Source organism: Struthio camelus, chromosome 1 (assembly GCF_040807025.1).
Source record: "Struthio camelus isolate bStrCam1 chromosome 1, bStrCam1.hap1, whole genome shotgun sequence".
Classification (NCBI taxonomy): domain Eukaryota; kingdom Metazoa; phylum Chordata; class Aves; order Struthioniformes; family Struthionidae; genus Struthio; species Struthio camelus.
In genome coordinates this window covers 1,877,791-1,896,442 of record NC_090942.1, presented here as the reverse complement: position 1 = coordinate 1,896,442, position 18,652 = coordinate 1,877,791, and the positions used below count along the sequence as shown (strand labels likewise).

At 47.1% G+C, this 18,652-nt stretch overlaps 1 protein-coding gene across 3 annotated transcripts in view; it reads left to right on the top strand.

The window, feature by feature from the left end:
• UBE2H (ubiquitin conjugating enzyme E2 H) overlaps positions 1-18,652 on the top strand; it is a 55,509-nt gene continuing 36,857 nt past the window's right edge. Inside the window, exons 1-2 of one of the 3 annotated variants that reach the window (XM_068945777.1) lie at positions 9,687-10,225; positions 10,532-10,680. Coding sequence is in view for 2 of the 3 variants with exons in the window: in XM_068945685.1 (XP_068801786.1) it covers positions 199-251 (53 nt within the window). In the remaining variant the exon portion in view is untranslated. Of the gene's footprint in view, positions 252-9,686; positions 10,226-10,531; positions 10,681-18,652 lie in introns of those variants that run through there. The other 2 variants (XM_068945685.1, XM_068945592.1) reach the window with 2 other exon arrangements.

The window sequence follows — 18,652 nt, the reverse complement described above, 5'->3', positions numbered from 1 at the left end:
GCGGCCCCGCCACAGGAGGGCGGCGGCGACAGGAGCAGCAGCAGCAGTAGCAGCGGCGGCGGCGGCAGAGGGGGGGTCCCAGCGGCTCGGAGCCCGGCGCCCCCCCCCCCCCGCTCCCCTCCGCGCCGGGCGGCCCCGGGCGGCGGCGGCGGCGGCGCTGACAGCCCGCCCGGAGCACCGGGGGCGGCCGCGGCCACCATGTCCTCCCCCAGCCCGGGCAAGAGGCGGATGGACACCGACGTGGTCAAGCTGTATCCTTCCCGCACCACCCCTCCGCCGACAGCCCCGCGGGCCTGCACCGGGGAGGGGTGGGGGGGGGCAGCACCGGCCCTCCCCCCCCCCCCCCGGGCAACGGCAGGGCCAGGCCCCCTCCCCGGGGCTCCCTCCCTGCCTGCCTGGGGTCAGACCTGCCCCCCCCCCCGAGGCCCCCCCACACTGTGGGGAAAGCCTCCCCCCCCCCATCCTAAGCCTTGTTTGGGGGCTCCCCGGTTTGACAGCCCGTGGTTCCCCCCCCCCCGAAAAAAAACCCAGCGAGGGCCGCAGCCTGGTGGCTGGCACCCCCTTTCCTGCCCCGGCCTGCGGCCCAGCTGCTTGGGGTTTGAGGGGGGGGGGGAAGCTGCCCCCGCGGCCACAGCCCAGAGAAAGGCTTTTGTGGTGTTTATCTTTATTTACTCCTCGGTTTCAGCCTGCGGTTCACGAAGCTTCTGGTGCTGGGCTTAGGGATTTTAATATTTTGGGGGCTGGAGGGTGCTGCTGGGATTGCCCGTGGCGGCGGGGTGGGAGACGGGCTCAGTGCGGCCCCGGACCCCCGGCCGGTTTTGCGAGCGGTCCCGTTTACGTAACGCTCCAGGTTGGGCTAGGCTTCCCCCCACCCCTTCCTTGATAGATCTGTTTTTATATATATATATATATATTTATTTATTTATTTATATATGTTTTTTTTTCCTCCTCACTCTTCTTGGCCCTTTGCAGGGTGGCAAATCCTTTTCTCTCTGTCTGGAGTGTGGGTGGTATTGAAAATATCGGTGGGGGTTTGGCTATAGGATTGGTTTTGGTTTTTTTTTTTTAATTAATAGTTTTTATGTATTTATTTATTTATTTATTGCTTACAAGGCGGTGGTGTGTGTCGAGGTGGGTAGAAATGACAAGAGCAAGCGAAATGTTTTCGGCTCTGTTTACTGGAGGTGTTGAACCTCTCGGGGGGGACGGTGGCTCTAACTTTGCGTGTGGCGTTGAGGGGTCGGTAAAACAGATCTGATTGAGTTCCCAGAGAGATAAACAAACTTGCTTGGATTTTGTGTTTTTAAAGGGGGGGGGGGGAAAGAAGAGCGATACCGCTCGTGTTTGTGGCGTGAGGGTGGCTTATCAAAGGAAACTTCTGTCGGTGTTTCGTGTGCGTTTCTCTGTACAAAGCTGCTCTTGGTATATTTTCGTGTTGTTTTTTAAGCAAATAGGAAATGACTACCGATCATGGTTGAATCCGAGCTATTTTTATCTGAGGTTTAAAGTTACGCACATGTCACACTCTGCCGAATGCAAATTTCGATCGATGGTTAATTGCGCTGGGAGGAGGGTTGGGAATTCCAGCTGTTTAGCAGGGGGGAAAAAAAAAATCTTCATTAGCCATAGTCTCGAAAGAGGACGGGGCTGAAGAGGGGCCGAGGCCCAACCTGATCTGCTGCTCTCCTTTCCCCTCCCCCTCTTTTTTTTTTTTTTTGTTCATTTAGTAGCTGGCATCTCCAGCGATTCCAGCATTTTAGGAGACAAAGAGCAGGGATTTTTCTTTCTTTTTATTTTTTTTGAAGTGGCTTCACTTGTTCTATATCTCTAGCGGTGGCGGTAGGTAGAAAGCCCCCAAATATTTGGCGTTCCTCCCAACGCTGGGTGGTTTCTGCTCTGCTCTCCCCCCCCCCCCACCCCCCGGCCACCGACAAAAGAAACCAAAGGGTTTTCCAAAAGCAGAGCTCTCGTTATTGTCAGCGCGGCGTCCCTGGTGTCCGAGGGCGAGGGTTAGAGCGGTCGGTGTCCTGCAGACAACAAACTTAGGAAGTTGTCTATGTCAGATGACTCTTCCCTCCACTCCTCCCTCCCCGAGCCTTTTTGTTTGTCCGTCCGACTTGTCTAGCCTGCCCAGGCTGAGTCCGGCTCTGTAGGCCCAGGCTCCCCGGGCGCTTCGCTCCGTGTACGTTGGGAGTCTTCCTGCCTGGGAGCTGATGTGAAATAAGGGTCTGTCGCGAGCCGTGGGAGCGACGGATGGTTTTGGTGGTGACCAAATGAGAGAGGACTAGTCTGGAGGAATGTACTTGAAGGCTGCTCCTCCCTGGGGCTGGATGGTTTTGTTGTTGTGTAGGGTTTTTTTTTTTTTTCCCCCCCCCTTTTGCTGCCATTTTCGTTACAGTTTCCCTTTTCAGCCTCTTTTCATGTCTCCAGTCTAGAATAATGGCGTGGATTTATCGCCTGCCAAGGGCTACCTTTTTGGATAGGGAGGGGGTGACGTTGTGAGTGAATAACGCTGCTGCCTTCTCCTGCTCTGACAGGTTTAGGAGCCGAGTGGGGTCTTTTTTATTATTCCTATTTTCAATCCTAACACGTCCATGTCCTTTTGTGGACGCGTCTTTGTGAGCAGGGAAGGGGAGAGGTTGCTTGGGCTCTCTCCCTGGATGGCTGGTGGGGGGGGGAGCCGTGTGTGTTAATGTGTTGAACCGATGTTTAATAATCGCCCGGGTGATTATGTGCTGAAACTCTGAGTCACTCATTGTCTCTCTCTCTCTCTCTCTCTCTCTCCCCCCGATCGTGCTCCCAACGTTGTGCGAATGTTGGGGAAGGGCCTGCAGCCGGGGTCCGCGCTGCGTTGCCCCCCTCCTTTGGGGGGGGGGGTGGCGGCTGCCATCCCTCTCCCCGATTTCTGAAATTTCCTGGGTTGCTGCGCTCAGTCCCCGGTCCAGCCTGCCGCACGCACCCAGCGGGGGCACTGCCACGAGCCCGGGCACCTCTGCCCCCCGGGGGGGACGCCGGGGATCCCGGTTCGGAGCCAGCCGCTGGCCTCCGAGCCCTGTTTGCAGGCAAGAGGCCTCGGGCAGAGCTCGCAACTCCGCGGATTGGCTGCTCTGTTACTACCCGGAAACCAGGGCCGGGGCGGAGCGAGGCGACAGCTGATGGGGAGCCTGACCCAGCGTGTTTACACCGGCGGGGGGACGTGCCCTGGGGTCCCCCGCGGCCTCCCCAGCCCCGGCTCGCGGGGCCCTTCGGAGCCGCCTGCGGTCATCTCCAGGCAGGGTGTATTGTTCCGCCTTGGGGAGCGGTGTGGGCTCCTCAAGGCGAGCTGTTTGCAGCTTCCCCTTGGACTGGAGTTTATTTTGCATTGATTTATTTCCCTCCTTTTGTGGGTACGTGCTCCTGGCTCGGTCGTAGTCTCCGAGCTCTATTTTTAAGCATCAGGACTGATGTTAGAAAAGGGAAGTGTCACCCTGTTCAGGGCATGAAAGGAATTATAAATAGAGCTCAGCTTCATTTGAATCTCCCTGTTTTGATCGGTTTACAAAGCTGAACGCTTGTAACGCACATCGGAGCTATCGAGGAGGAATATACAGAGCGAGCGATCTCTTTCTAATTTTAGTCTCGTCCCGAGTCAAGGGGAATAAAGGTACAAAGCTCTTCAGTTTACCTGTGGAGCGTTTTGTAATCACAAAACTCGCCGAGTTTGCTCCACTAAGATCGGTTGAGGCAAAGGGTAGGATGCAGTTTACATTTGGGATATATTCCTTTTTATGATCATTGCAGGCTTACACCACACTTATCATCCTACTTGAACACCTTCCAAGAGTGCGTTGAGCAATAGGATGGTCACGTGTCTTTGTTCTCTTTGGCCTGTCCCCAGGGGAAGAGCATGTGCACTGGAATGTCTTGTTTTGGTAGGGTTTGGTGTGTTTTCTTTCTTTTCTTTTCTTTTCTTTTTTTTTTTTTTTGAGGATAGACAGTTCTGGAAACTTTTACAAGTCAGAATGTAAATTTCAAAATGTCACGCTACATTTCTTTTTGCTCTACTTCTGGGGCTGTGTTTTAATGAGATCTCCAGGGATGAGGGTAGTCGTGTGGCGGTACTTCAAAACGCACAAAGACTTGGTAACGGTTCCGTTTTGGATCGGGGAGGGAGGGCCCCCTCCCCTTCCTCTCCTCAAAGCAGTCAGAAATGCTGGCATGGGTTGTGATTTCTAAATAAAATATAGTTCAACTCCGCTCGGAACGTATGGCGCTACCTGCCGTTTAAATCCCCGTGGTGTTCTGCCAAAACCAACCCAACTTAAGGAAGAAAATCTTTGTTGCCTAAATGACAACTTTCAAGGGTATCATCTTGCTTCTTCTAGAGCTGAACGTGGTGTCTTTGCTAGCGGCTGGATTTTTTTTTTTCCCCCCTCTCCAAGGACTGGCTCTTGGCTGGAACTGTAAGTTCGCTCTTCCATTGTTGCCTTGTCAGTTTGATTGCAGAGCCTATTGAAGCTTAGGCTTGTCGAACAGACCTGAAAGAGCGGTGCACCTGCTTAATAATATAATTGCGACGGTCATTGAGATGAAATTGTATAATATGAATTTGGTTAAAACAGCTTATAGCAGAGTGCCTGTGCTAGCTTGACATCCTGGCCCTATTTAGAGAAGAAAAAATAAAGTCTTTGTATCTCTCTGCATTTGGCTAATTTGAACTATTTCTCTGTCTCATTCCTTAGACTCCGAGTAATGGATTTGGTGTGCTGAGTAGTATGGCAGTCTTTTTTAGGATTATGCTTATGGTACCCAGAAGCAGTTCTTAAGACTAAACAGGTATTAGATTACTAAATGCTGATAAACAAATCTTGGAGGCTCTTACTTTGTAGTTACAGTATTTAAAAAAAAAAAAGGGGGGGGGGACTGTAGGATTTCAGTGAAAACAAGTGGCTTGCGTTGTAAAATGGTGCCCTCTGTACTGCTGTGTCTAGAAGGGCACACACAATACTTCTGTCTTTTGTAGGGAAGACATACTGTGATTTGGGCAGACTTGGATTTGTAGTAGGTGATTTTTTTTTTTAAGTGTTATCATGACGATATTACAATCCCGGCAAGCTTCTGGAAATGCATCTTTACTGAGTGCACTCCCACATGTTCAATGTTTCTGAGCAGTAGCAGCCAATAACATTAGCTTCTCTCATGGCTGTGAATCTTGCAAACCCTGTTAAAGTCTTAATGTGTAGGATTAACCAGAGGATGCCCCCTGATGAGACTCTGCATTGTTTCATTTGCCAGTGAAATATTGCATCTAATCTTCATGTAAGTACAGCCTACGTATTGCGCTGGTTGTGATCATCACTGTGCACTGGCATACATTTTTTTTCTCTTTAAATATACATACGCATATGTATTTGGAAGGCTCATAAGCAAAGCCTTGATGTTGCTAGATGCTTGTTTGTGTCTGAGCGGCTAGTGGGATGGGGCTGTCCCTTCCGGTAAAGGGCTGCTGCTGCCTTCCCCTGCTGAACCTGCAGTCTCTGAAAGCAGGGTTTTGCTCTTTCAGAGTGCGTTTTCTTTTTTGTTTGTAGAGCATCAATTAATCTGCTCCTCACCTACATGCTTAATTGCTACATCTTACTTTGACTCTAGTACCCGCCTACCTGCGGCACATGGAGTGGGTTGAGGAGATCGTTGAACCATAAGCGAAGGGAGCAAATCCTGGAAGGTGCTGAGCACCTCCTTCAAAGAGTTGGGGCTTGTTCTCCCCCGTGGTGGAAGCTGCGGCTTGCCACCAGATCAGGTCTAGAGCAAGGTGACTGCAGAGCTCTTTCTTTGGAGGCTCCAGGTTGGCTGTCTCGGGGTGAAGACCGCCGTGGTCCCGCTCACTGGTGATGTGGCGTGGGCTGGCACTGAGCTCTGCGCTCGGTGGCAGAGAGCCCCTGGCTGTGCTAGGCAATCCTGCCCTTGTCCCGTAGAGGGCAGCTCTACCCACCCTTGGCAACTCGCTGCACAGGCGCAAGACCGCAACCCTGAATGCACAAGCTTTACTTCTGGAGCAGGATCCCATGCTTCAAGTCCTTTTCCCTTCCCAGTCCCAGACGCTTTTTTTCAAGCAAAAATGAAGCAGTGCTAAAGATAAGAGTTCTAATAGACTTTTCTCCTTGGCTTTTTCTTCTTTAAAGTAAGTTAAAGAAGCAGGAATTGGGCAACAGCAGGCTATTATGACGGGAACAGTACATCTGAAACCGCCCCAGTGCAGAGTGATTGCTAGTTGCAGTATAACTTAATGTTCTCAGCACCTGTTGGTGCTTGGTGCCCTTCTTAAACCATGATATAATCCGAGTCACAACCAGGATAAACACATAACAGGTTGTTGTTAAGGTAGGCAAGTGCCTGCAGTTAAAGGGACAGGCTCCCGTATTGACTGGGTTACTAGCCGAATTAACTACCCATTTTACTTTCTGCTTAAGTCAGAGGTGACGTGATGCTGAGGGAGAGATGTCTGAAAATTGTGGTTTGCTCTCTTGGAGTTTTGGACATTATTCTGGCAGCAGAGATGAGCGATTGCTGAATAACATTTTTCTTAATGTTGAATGTGAATTATATGTGGGTGTGCATATAGGAGTTGAGCGTTTCATTGTGTGCCTTATTGTGTGCGTTCAGCTTCCCTCCTTTCACTCCCTCCATTTCCCTGTGGATTTTGTCCGTGTATTTCTGGAATAATGAACATAGAGCGTTGCTCTTTGTTTTTCCTCACCAAAATAGAGCTCACATGACTAAAGAATCATACGACCTTGCCCTCTCCAGTTTCTGTTAGGTCATCCAGCCTGTATGCCAGTGCCCGTGGATTCTAGCAGAGCGCTTGCAAGCGAACTGCCCTAAGCACTAGAAAACGCCCCAAGTGATGCTTCTTCGACCACATCCTGTGGAAACTGTCCAAGTTGGTTTTACTGGTGGCAGAGCTATGAAATTCTCACTCTTTTCCTCTAATTCTTATGTTCTCTTCATTCTACCTTCTTGTGATGCTCCAAACTGTTTGCTCTTTGATGCTGATGTGCTTTGAATACTCTCGGGCTGTTCCAAAGAAATACACGCGCCTGCTTACTCACCGTTAGGGCAATCTCTCCGTAGCCTTTACAAGGCTCTTTTTGCCCCCCACCCCCAGTCCCCTTTCACTCCCTTCAGCCTTATAACCTCTTATCTCTAAATATTATACCCTCATCTTGCATCTCTTTTTTCCAGTTCCTCAGTATTTCTGGTAATGATCTGTCTGGGGCTGAGGGTGGATTTACAGCCTCTTGGAAAGAGGTGGTTTCACTGCTTCTTGGGCTTGTGTAGCCATTAATGGTTCTCTGTGAATTGGGTCTGATACGAGATTCAGGACTAAGAAGTTGTTGTTGTTGTTACTGTTGCAGCTTTCTTAAGAGCTGCGTGGCACTGTCCTGTATGTAGTCTTAAATCATTTGACTTGCTCCCTCCAGCAAATTGATTTGGCCTTCGGAGAGAAGCCAAATCGCTCCTAGGCTGTCGTCTTGACGTCGGGCGCTTCACATCAGGTAGATCCATCTGCATGGATCACTTCTGGACTGAGGTACCATTGTTCTGTGGACTGAAGTCCTTTTTAGGCAGGAATTACAGAGCGTGCCTTTCTATTCTGCGTGAGCGGTATACAGGAAAACACAGAGGGTAGTGCAGAGCTCAAGATATTAGTGATTCAGGGTGGGGAGGGGGTTTTTAGTGTAGCCATTTAAGATGGTCCTCAGTCAAATGCTGCTTTCCAGAAATGATTGCATTTCACTGATGCATGCTTTCCTTGGACTACATGCGAGAATGAAGAAGGGTAAAATATTTTCTCTGAGATTGTACAATAGCTCAAGTGTCTGCGTGGATTATTCTGAAACATTTTGTACTGTCTGGCTGCAGCTGACTTCAAGTTTTTTGTGATCTTCTCTTAAAAATGAATATTTTAGATTTGGCTTAATGTTCCTGTGAGGAGAAGTCAGCTTTTATGACAGTTGCTGCTTTTTAAGGGAGCTTAACCCTGGAGGCATTTGTCATCCCCTGTGAAAGGTTGAGGTTAAAAGCTGACAGTTGACTGTTAGATAAATTTTGCATTCTTTCCAAATTCCAGTGGGCTTTTCACCTGGCCTTGAGCACCGCCCCTGTGAGAGCGGTGGTGGAGGAGGCAGAGGGGACCTAGCATCTAAATTATAGATGCGCAAATCACTGCTGGCTTCCTGGCTGCAAGGATGCTCTTCATGTAACAGCTGATTGTTTCTAGTCAGTCGTCTGTGGACCTTTTATAATGACCGTATTAGCATGGAGGTGAACGAGAAGGGATGGGGTAGTGGCATGTATAATGAATGAGTGGTATCGAGTAGCGAATAGTGTGCAGTCTGCCTTTTCGCAGACCCTGAGCAAGGTATAGCGCGGAAAGGTGAACTTAGGTGTGTTTGCGCTAAAGCAAGATTTTTTTGTTTTGTTTTTTTCCCCAATCTGTAAAGTCTCCTGAGATTTTTTTTAACTAAAACCTAGCAGGGTTTAAAAAAGGTTTAGACACTTATACAGCTATTAAGAATACCCCACATTGTTGCAGGAAGAGTAAAAGGGACAGTCTGGCACAAGCATTGTTCTGTGAGACGTTTGCTCCCTCAGCCTTGGAGAGCTAGGAGGAAACTGCTTTGGAGTCGTGTTTTTTCTCACCTGCCTACTGTAGTGCTCCTGACTGCTTTATCTGAAATAGCTGGTGCCGGCTGTGGGTCAGAGACAGGATAATGCGTGTGCCAGATCACTGGTCTGGGCCAGTGCTTTATTTCTTAGCTGTTGCAGTCTTGAGTAAGATGCTAGAACAACATTCGGTTTAAAAAAAAAGGGGGGGAGGGGAGAAAAAAAATGATTTAAAAAAAATAGTATCTGACACTGAAGCAGTTTGGTGTCCTTGATTAACCTCCTGCATGGTACATTAATAGATGCAAAATTGAAATGTTTGATAAATTATTAACATAAGCACTTTGGGCATCTCCTGGCTCGCTGTGTCGCTTTGTTTTGTCTTGATGGCAGCAGGAGCGATCGTGCTCTGGAGCTGTGAAGTGAAGCGTCTGGGGCAGGGGAGAGTGTCCAGTGAGAAATCTGTTTTTTGCAATAGGCAAAATTGGATACGAGCGCAAATCCAGGTTGTCTGCTGAGGTTTGACTGGAGCTCTGTAGAGCAAATAACTTTGCACTTAAAAGTGTCTCTAGAACTGAATGCTATTTTAAAACTGTGCTCTGAAGCTGCAGTTGAATTTTTAATCACCAGTGTGGATGGGTTCTAGGAGTTTAGACTAACCCCTTAGCTTGCTTAGAGATTGATCTTGGTTTTTGGGGGCAAACGAAGCTCCTCCTTTGAGTCTTGGTTGGTCAGTCCTGAATGGTTTAAACCCAGGCCTTTTTTATTTAAAAAACAAAAAAATATTCTTCTTAATAAAATGCATTTGGGGGTGTTTTTACCCCTATTAATCAGCCTTTGGGGATCTGCACTGAGAGGAGCCAGTTGCTTCTGAAACGGAGCAGGACATGGCGTTGGATTGGGTGATAAGTGCTGCAGGTCCCCTGAGCTTGAAAAACTGGCATTCCTCCTTTCACAGAGGAATAAGCAGAATAAAAAATGAGTAGGAATGATACAGCGGGATGAGGGGGGGGGTGCGCAAAACATTGAAGTAGTTCCATCTCCTGCTTTACTGTACTACTTAATGTATGTTATGTGTTTTTGTTGGGGATGGGATTGGTAGAGGTTGATTGTTTTTCATACTTTCTGCTGCTCTTTGCATCGATAGGCTGGATTTAAACCCTTGTGGCAGCAGTCTGAAAGTTGCCCTCGTGTCCTGGCTATTTCCAAACTGTTTTGTTGGCAAAGGCTCTCTTTTAAGGATGGCAGGGGAGAGGTACCTCCCTGATGGCACATCCACACCAAAGCTTCTTCGTCAGAGGAAGCTGGTGGAACCTAACGTTCTTCTGCTGTCTCCTTCCTGCCGAAGCCAAGTGAAACCAACTGAGTTTTTGCTTCCCTCTAATATCCTTCTCTCAACCTTGCAGACCTCCTCCCTGAAATCTTTAAAGCTAACAGTGAAATATGAACATGCTGATTTCATTTAGCAGCAATGCAAGTTTTAAACATCCCAGTAACTGGGCTGCTTCCGTGCTGAGATAATCTTCTGTGGCAAAGATGTGTCCTTGTCAATGGCTCTGGGGAAGAGTCTGCAGCCACGGTACGTTGCTGTACTTGTCGAAGGTATCTACTTTGCGTTGGATGTTGTAGTTACAGTGTGCTTGGGAAAGAGCAACACGTTTGTAGCCTGATTTCCACAAAAGTCTTGGTGATAGTCTAGCTTTATAATACTCTAATTTGTATGACAGGGTTGTAGAATAAACATGGCTGAAATAAAGAAACAGCCCTTCCAGGAGTGAAGCACTGATCCTGGAAATGTCAAATCTAACTGTGATGTGACTCAGCATGGTTATACTGATTTACTCCTCAGTGCTACTGAAGGTACCTTCTACTTTTTTCTTTTAAGGCTTTCAACCTGCCACCGTGTCAGTTGTGAAATGAGGGAAGCGGTGAAAACAAGGAAGCTAAACGATAGGTGGTTTGTTCAAGCTGCCTGTGATGCCAGGCCTGTTAGTGCTTCTGGTCTAACAGAAGAATCTGTGCACAGTTATTGAGGTGAGCTTGGATCCGGAAAGGGGAGCGTGGCTTTGAGAGATGGGTGTGGGGGGGTACTCAGTTGAAAAGTTGAGATGTCAGAAATCAGATTCCCGTAACATACTACGGGAGTCTGTACTTTGGTGTCCCTGGAAAAGGAAGGTATGTGAGAAGGTGTTCGCTTGCCCTCTCCGTATCTGATAGGAGTAACAGCACGGCACAAGCACGCTTACATCTAGTGCTGTTGAGAGATTTTTTTCCTCTTTTTTTTTTTTTTTTAAATTGTGGACACAATAGTGAACTAATGTATTTTGTGTAAAATTCCAAGATCTTGGATTTAAACAGATTCTGGCTTGCTTATGACTGCTGAGAAAATTAAGTTAGTCATAAGCCAGTTTTTTTTTAATTACTTCATGATTTCTACCATATTTTTTTGCTTGATGTTGGCAGTATGACCGGGAGGTTGCCATTTACAGGTGAGTTTAAATACTTGCCTTATTTGGACCGAGAAGGAGGTTACACTAGTTAATAACCGTTCTCTGCTAATATTGCAGAAGGCCAATGCAGTGCATTTTACGTGTAGAGAACAATCACAGCACTAACAGCTGGGGTGGGGGGGGACGAACTCAAAACACTAGTTGCAGTTAAATGCAAGACTGCAGAAAGACGCCCCTGCAGTTTCTACAAGTCGTTCAAATTGCAAACCCCTCTCTAATTATTGATCTGAGCTTGAATTTCTCCAGCATAGTATTGAGACTTGCATCTTGCCAATAAAAATTTTGTAAAATTGAAATGATTAACAATAACGTACTCATAACGTTAAGCCCTGGGATCCATAAAAGGCACTCTTTTGCTAATAAAAGCACAGCACAAACATGCACGTGCTCATAAAGAAATAAGAACCTTTGCTGACCTGTTGAAATGAAGTTGATGTTCAGTCCTACAAGGCTTATTGACCACTGGACAATAAAACCACCTGATCACCCTCTACTTAACTTTATAGATTTAGAATATAGATTGCTTAGGAGACAAATGTTGGATTTCCAGTGTATATTGACACTGGATGATCAGATTCTTGCATTAGGATTTAAAATGCTCAGATGCGAACATTGTGGGAGTTGCTCTCCCTGGGCCAGTTCACACCAGTTCTTGCAGGGAGAAGTAGGTTTGTGCAGATCCTCAGGTGTGCTCCTTTGACTCACCTTTGCAGTGATTTCTGCTCACTTAAAATGTGGCCCTTCAGCCTGACCTGCACTAGATCTTTAAATGTCAGTCTTTTGTAAGAGGAAGATTGTTTTATTACTTCAGCATGACTTGTTGGAATAAGATTCAGGGTTAAGCAAGGATGATTTGCATGTTATGACTATTCAGTCATAACAAGAAATGTACTTTCGGTTACCGTCTGGGTGGATATTGTAGGGAAGGTGATCGGAGACTGGGCTCTCTTGAAATATTCTTTGCATTACAAACATCATTTGTACACCATTGGTGTACAAACACCATTGCTGCTGCTGCTTAAACTGTTACGTAGTGTATATGGCTTCAGGGCCTTCCAAACCTTTCGTTTTTATCTGGAATTAATTGTGTAAGTGGGGATCATGTATGAGAACAGCTTGTATTGTAAAGGACTACCTTGAGTCTGAACCAGTGTCTCTGTCCTGTTAGAGCCAAAAGTTGTGGTCCCCTATTTAAATGCATTATGAATATTGCATTTCATGTAGTCTTTTTTGGGCTTCAGTTTGTTTGCAAGGACTTCCTGCTCAGTATGTCTGGGGTGTAACTGGATTCTTCAGGATCAGGAGTTGCTTTAGGTTTTTTTTCTTTTGAAGAGTCTTGGAGTATGTACCGCTTAGTAGCAAGCGAGTCCTCAGATTGTCCTCTGTGCCTCTTAGTGACTTCCGAAGACACAGATTTCTCTGCTGCTACCTGAAGTTCAGTATAATTAGGACACTTCAGAACAGCGTGAAACTGTCTTGTCAACTTTCTGCAGACCTCTAAGGCTTAAGAAGCGATTCTTATGATATGTGGAGTTCATAATCCTTCATAGGTCCTATTTTATTTCAGGTAACAGTTGGGGATGTATGAGCACCCAGGGGATGGGTGCACTGTCAAATGTGTGGTGGTACGGTGCTGAAGGCTTATTTTCTTTTACAAGGGGTTTCGAGCAGCCAAAGAGCCCCTAAAGGAAAGAGTCTGAGCTAGCAGGTTACGTGGTTCTGATTTGCTTATTTGGTTTGCCTTGTTTCTGGTGTCAGTTTTGTCTTGCTTTTTTTCCCTTAATACACAGCAATTGAGGTCAAGAGCATGTAAAACACCCTGGGGAAACACGTCCCCCTAATTCTTAGGCAAGATATAGGATGGATCACAAGCTGAAACTGCTTGACTCAGTCAGAGCCACTGTCAGCCACTCGTAGGCTTGGCTTGATAACTGGATTTAACTATTCACTTCTTCCCCTCTGAAGTCACCCGCGGTGTGTAATGACTTTGCAGTGTGCACGTTCTTCTAAGCACTGAATGGGACCGACCAGACTGCCACATGATTCACAGGACTCGCGTCCACTGTTTTTAGGTCATTACCAGACTGGGCTAAATTTAGCAGATGAGCCAGAAGTGTGAGGCTTCGTATCCAGCCTCCTGCCTGGTCCCTATTTCTGGGCTATCCACTTGGACGGTGCGCTACAACCGGTCATATATCAGCAGAATACCTGGGCAGAAAGCAATGTATAAGGGATGAGATCTCCAGTTGCTTTTTTTTCCTCCCTTCCTCTTTTTTTTTTTTTTCTTCCCTCCTACAGAGCTGGTATACCACTGAGATATATTTTTTTTTTTTGCAAGGTTACTAAATAACACCATATGAAACACTGGTGGAGTTGTGGGGGAAAAGCTCTGTTTGCTGAGCTAGTAATATCATGTGGTGCTTTTCACCTCCTGGATTGCTGGCTTGAATCCCTACTGGACTGATAGCAACTCCAGTCCTCCTCTGAGCAACAAGCCTGTGGGATGAGTTGTCCCGTCCAGTTTCGGATGGGTGGTGTATCTGTTGGCTGTCTGTGGCCAGGGAGTGGTGGACTGCTGAACTTGGGTCACTGCTGGAGGTCTTCACTGACTTGGGGGTGCACTTGGAGCAAAGAGGGAGACACTTTCCTCGCTAGTGTTAAACTAGATCTCCAGTAGAGAACAGTCCCACCTCCTTTCTTTCAAGCCCCACATCTTTGCCAAAACCGTCAAGATGGCAGAGATGAGTAAGGGGGGGAGAATGACAGTTACTCTGACAGTGTAATGAAAAATTTCAACCCTGCTGGGAGCAATGCACTGGTTTTGCAGTTCCGAGCTGTTCTTTATTGTAACTTCCTTGGTCGTTTCAGGATTCTATTTATTTGCAGTAGCACACTGGTTAATTAGGGATTTTCATTAGATTAGCAATATTGTCATCAAAAACAGCTTAAAATGTGTCAGGTCTGCTTAATTCTGATTTATTAAAGAAGGCTGCGATAAGTGTGTCTTTGAAACTGTTACTGGGTCTGCTGGAGGTCACCTGTAATTCAGAGCATCTGGCGTAGGTCATCGCTAGGCTTTTTGTTCTGTAGCGTGTAAGCTTTGGTTTTTCAGCTCCTCTCTGAAGGAGGAGATGCTTCAGACTTGGTGACAAAAATCCCCCTTTCCAGGCAGCTGCACTGCTAATGACTAAACGGTGTTAATTAGTTTTCTGTGCGGTTGCAGTAGTGTTCCTTTGTCCCTTCCATAATGGTGACCCAAACAGAAGATGTCAAGGAATCTGTTTCAGCTGAATTTAACTAATTATAAGAAAGCACTTGCCTTCGCTCTCCCAAGCTCGGTTACGCAGTTTGAAAGCTTGGAATAGCGGTGGTCGAAGCAATAGCATTTATGTTGAGAGTGTGGTTTGCATCAGAGTGATGTATGCAGAACACAATTAAAAAGTTCAGTCTTAAGTTGCCTGCGCGTTTTGGATCCACGTAACGCGCTTCAAGTGTTGTTTTCCTGCGGGAAACCTTGAGGCACTTGTTCTTCCGCCAGCTATCAGGAATGTGTGGACGTAAGTTGAAATGGTTAATTTATTAAAAAAAAAGAAAAAAGAAAAAAGAAAATCCCCTGAGCTCTGTCTTCACATAACTGATGTGCCTCTCGCTAGGGAGTTGAGGAGGAAGGGGGATAATGGAGCTTGAGCAGATGTACTAGAACAAGTACATCTTGGATCCGAAGCGAAAGGACTCGGTGATGAGGCCTGGCCCCTGCCTTCAGTAGCTGCAGACTTGCTCCTGTGTCCTGGTTCTCCTGGTTTAACTGTCCCACGCTGAAATGGAGTTGGCCCCTCGGCTGGGCAGGAAGCAATGGGATTTACATGGCTAGAAGTACCTAAAGATTATCAGTCATGAGGGCACCTTTATAACACTTAACGAACAAAGCCCGTGGCGCGCTCTCCAGCTCTTCCATCTGTGTGGCTCGGAGTGGTTTTGGAGGGAAAGGCAGCTGCTGCCTGGTGGAGGCTATAAGGGTGCCTATGCTTTAGTGCTGTTCTGCTGGTCAAGTCTAAAAAAGGATAAAATGTACCTTTTCCCCCCCTTCCTCTGCCTGTGGTGGTGTTGCTGGTGCCAGGGCTGGTTTAACGAACCTCTGCCTTCCTGCGCGACGCTGAGATCGAGTTTGGGCTTCTGTTTGCGGAGGCTTAGCCGTGGAGCTCGAGAAAGCTGCCGCGCTTGAGAAACGGCCGGGACGGCTTGCTAGTTCCTGCTTCTGGCGCAGCTGCCGAGTGAAGGCCCAGTCTTCAAAATCCAGAAACCACAGAACGGCGTTTTACTGGAGTGAATGCAACGCGGCAGGTGCCCTGGGGTGAGGGCAGCCTCCGTTCTGGGCACGGGTGCTGCCCAGCCCGGTCTCGACGAGGTTTTCTTAACGACTAGCGAGCTCGGGCCTGCTGGTGCGTTCACGTCTACGAACGAAGCTCCAAACGCTTTGTTCGGCTTCTTCCTTGGCAACCTTTCTGCGGTGTCCCTAAAGCTTGCCTTTCCGTTGCACGAGGAAGCCCGTGTAGGGATCATTGTTAGTCCCCGAGTATGCCTCTTTCATGTCTTCCTCTTGAACACAATGTAGCTTTATACCTTTAACTTCAGGAAAATCCTGTACGGTTAATCCTTTGGGAAAGGCCAAAAACCCTCAGAAGAGCCTAGGATTTAAAAAAAAAAAAAAAGCTTGTTAACAGGCAAGCATTTAATGTTTTGATGCAAAACCTGATGATGTGAATCGGATGCGAGAGAACTGCTAAACTAAGTGAAGTACCAGGCTGAATTCTTATGTTTCTGGGGAGGATAAACAAGTGAACTTTTTGCAGGTGGTTTGGTCATTAAGTGCAAGCATGGCATGACTTTTTTCGGTTAGTGTTAGTGGCTTGATGGACAGGAAATGACGGGTACGGACCCTGTGCCTAGCCTTGAAAATGTGTGTCTGTTAGTGTTTCCTCGAGACTGTTATGTGCAGCAGAAGCCGACCCGACTCGGCCTCAGCTTCCAGACCAGACGTTGGAGTAACTAGGTAGAAAACTAGGCGATAGATGCATCTATCGCCAAGCTAAACCCTTAAATACAGATGGCCAAAAGGACTGAACAGAATAAAGCTAGGGCAAAGCAGTTGTCTTGTGCATCTTGTCTGTCTACAGCTAGCGCTGAGACATCAGATCCGTTTAACAGATCTGCTGGGGAAACTTTGAACATGCTGCCGTGCTCCATTGCTCTCATTACATAGGAAGAAGAAAGGGGATAATTGATTTAATGGAGATGACAACAGCATAGCAGGTATTTGTGTACGAAAAAGGGGCGCACAGGAAACTCCTACACCTTTTTCATCAGCAAACTGCACTGCAGTTTTTTGGCACATTGCACTCTGTCTGTGTTGGAAACACGACCGCCGCTTGTCATAACTTCACTAGTTCTCGAAGTCGGATGTAAGAGCGACTTCAGAGCGTTTGTTTAGGTTAAAAGCAACGCTGTGTGCGTGTGTATGGAAAATCCCATTTGAGATCTACCTTTAAAACATCTTTCTTGAGATACCTTTTAACAAAACCAAGAAGGGGAGAAACAGATCTGATCCCTCTAGAAGTCCTGAGAGATCTCTTTCAGATCTCCTTGCTCTAGCACAGACAAGAGGGCAAATCTGATATTTCTGTTTTCGCAAGTGATCTATAAAAGCCATGCTGCCCTTAACTCCCTGATCACTGGTTTCAGATGTGTCCTTACAAGACGGAGATGCTATACCAACAGGCATGCTAATGATAGTGTTTTGTTAGTGGGCATTTCAGTGTAAACGCCTTTGATTAGGCAGACTGCCCCAAGTTCATCCCAGGTATTTTCCTCCTGCCAGTGAGTCAGTTCGTGTATTGTCTGCTGAACTGGAGAATCTCAGGAAGAGCAGGACTTAACTTTTTCTTGCGGGAGGAGGAAGAGGAAGTTCTGATAAAGTGGTTTGAAAGGAACAGAAATCAGCAGGTGCCTCAGGATCTGATCTGCTCTGAAACTAACACCTGTAGCTGGGAGAGCATCGTGTGATACTTCAAATTGGGCTGTATGGGACAGTGTGAAATTGAAGCCACACATTGCCTTTTTTCACTGTGTTACTTGAGGTCAGGGAAGGTTTTTCTAATTTCTGTGATTCTTGAATACAATTTGTGTGTTTCTGCTTCCTGCATCCATGCTATAGAAATACTAGTGGTTTCTGAGATTGGTTTAAAGCTTGTTTCCCTGGCAGATAATAACCCTTCTCCAGATAGGCTCAGAAATGCAGGAGCTTCTGACTCAAGTAGCAGAGTAATCTGTAACAAACATATGTAAGCTGTGCCCTCTTCTTCAGAGGGAGAAATCATTTCCAAAGTGGGACCTTCTTATGGCCTCTCTGGTTGGTATGGAAAAATGGGTGACGGTTCAGAACTGCGATACTGGATATTAAGCCCATAAGCTCAGCTGGGACAGCTTCCCTGGATCTCCCTGGGCTCTTTGTACGTCTTGGAACTGACCCGAAAGCGATGGTGCTGCACCGGTGGTGCTGCACCGGTGCTAGCACAGCTCCTGGTGCTTGCTGCCTAATGTTAACTACTGTTGAATGCGTAAAGTCGAAGTTTCATGAGGACTTGCGCTGCTTAATTTTCACTGGCAGCGTCCACTTTGATGCTAGCTCCAGGCTCTGAGTCCGATTTATAATTGAAACACGATTTGCTCTAGCTGGCGTTTCAAATGGATGTTGCTGGCTCAATTTTGAAGACGAAGTTTGGAATATTTATGAAGTCCTCTTAAAAATTTAGTGCAGATGTGACCTCAGGTGAGCAAGAAATTTGTCATGGGGTACATCTATGTACTGCTGCATCTGCTGCTGTGATGTTGGGAGGAACTCGGTAGAACAGCGCTATGCCACAGAGAGCTTAGTACCCTCCCTGTAAGAGCAGCTTAGTCCCCTTGGTGTAAGAGCTGCTTACAGAGTAGCTCTATCCTTTGTTTCTGCTCTGGTGTTTCAGAAATTCTGCTGCGGCTTTGGACTCTGGTAGGCTTACAGCAAAGGTCAGCAAAGCAGGCCTCTTCCACCGATCTCGTTTTAAAGGAAGTGGAGGCAGTGCATCTAAGTATGTGCCCCGTGGCTATTCTTTCCAGCCTCATTGCCAAACCCTTTTGTATTTTTTTAGGGAGGCGGGCCAAGCACCTAACCGTCTTGCTGTCATCACTTATGCTTATCAGATGGACCAATTCTTGGTGTGTTGCGAGCAGTTTTGCACTGAACCCAGCACTTTCTTAGCTCAGTCTCTCCTCTGTTGTGCCTATACAAAAAGAAGGGGGGGAAGCTGCCTGATATATACAGCCCTTATTCCAAGGGAGCGGGATCCTAGGCAGAACTCTTTTTAAAAAAAAAAAAAAAAAATCCTTCCCCACCCCCCGCCAAGCCTCTTTTAATATTTTAAGGCTTAAGCGCATGTGTGTGGTGCCTCTTTTGTGGAAGG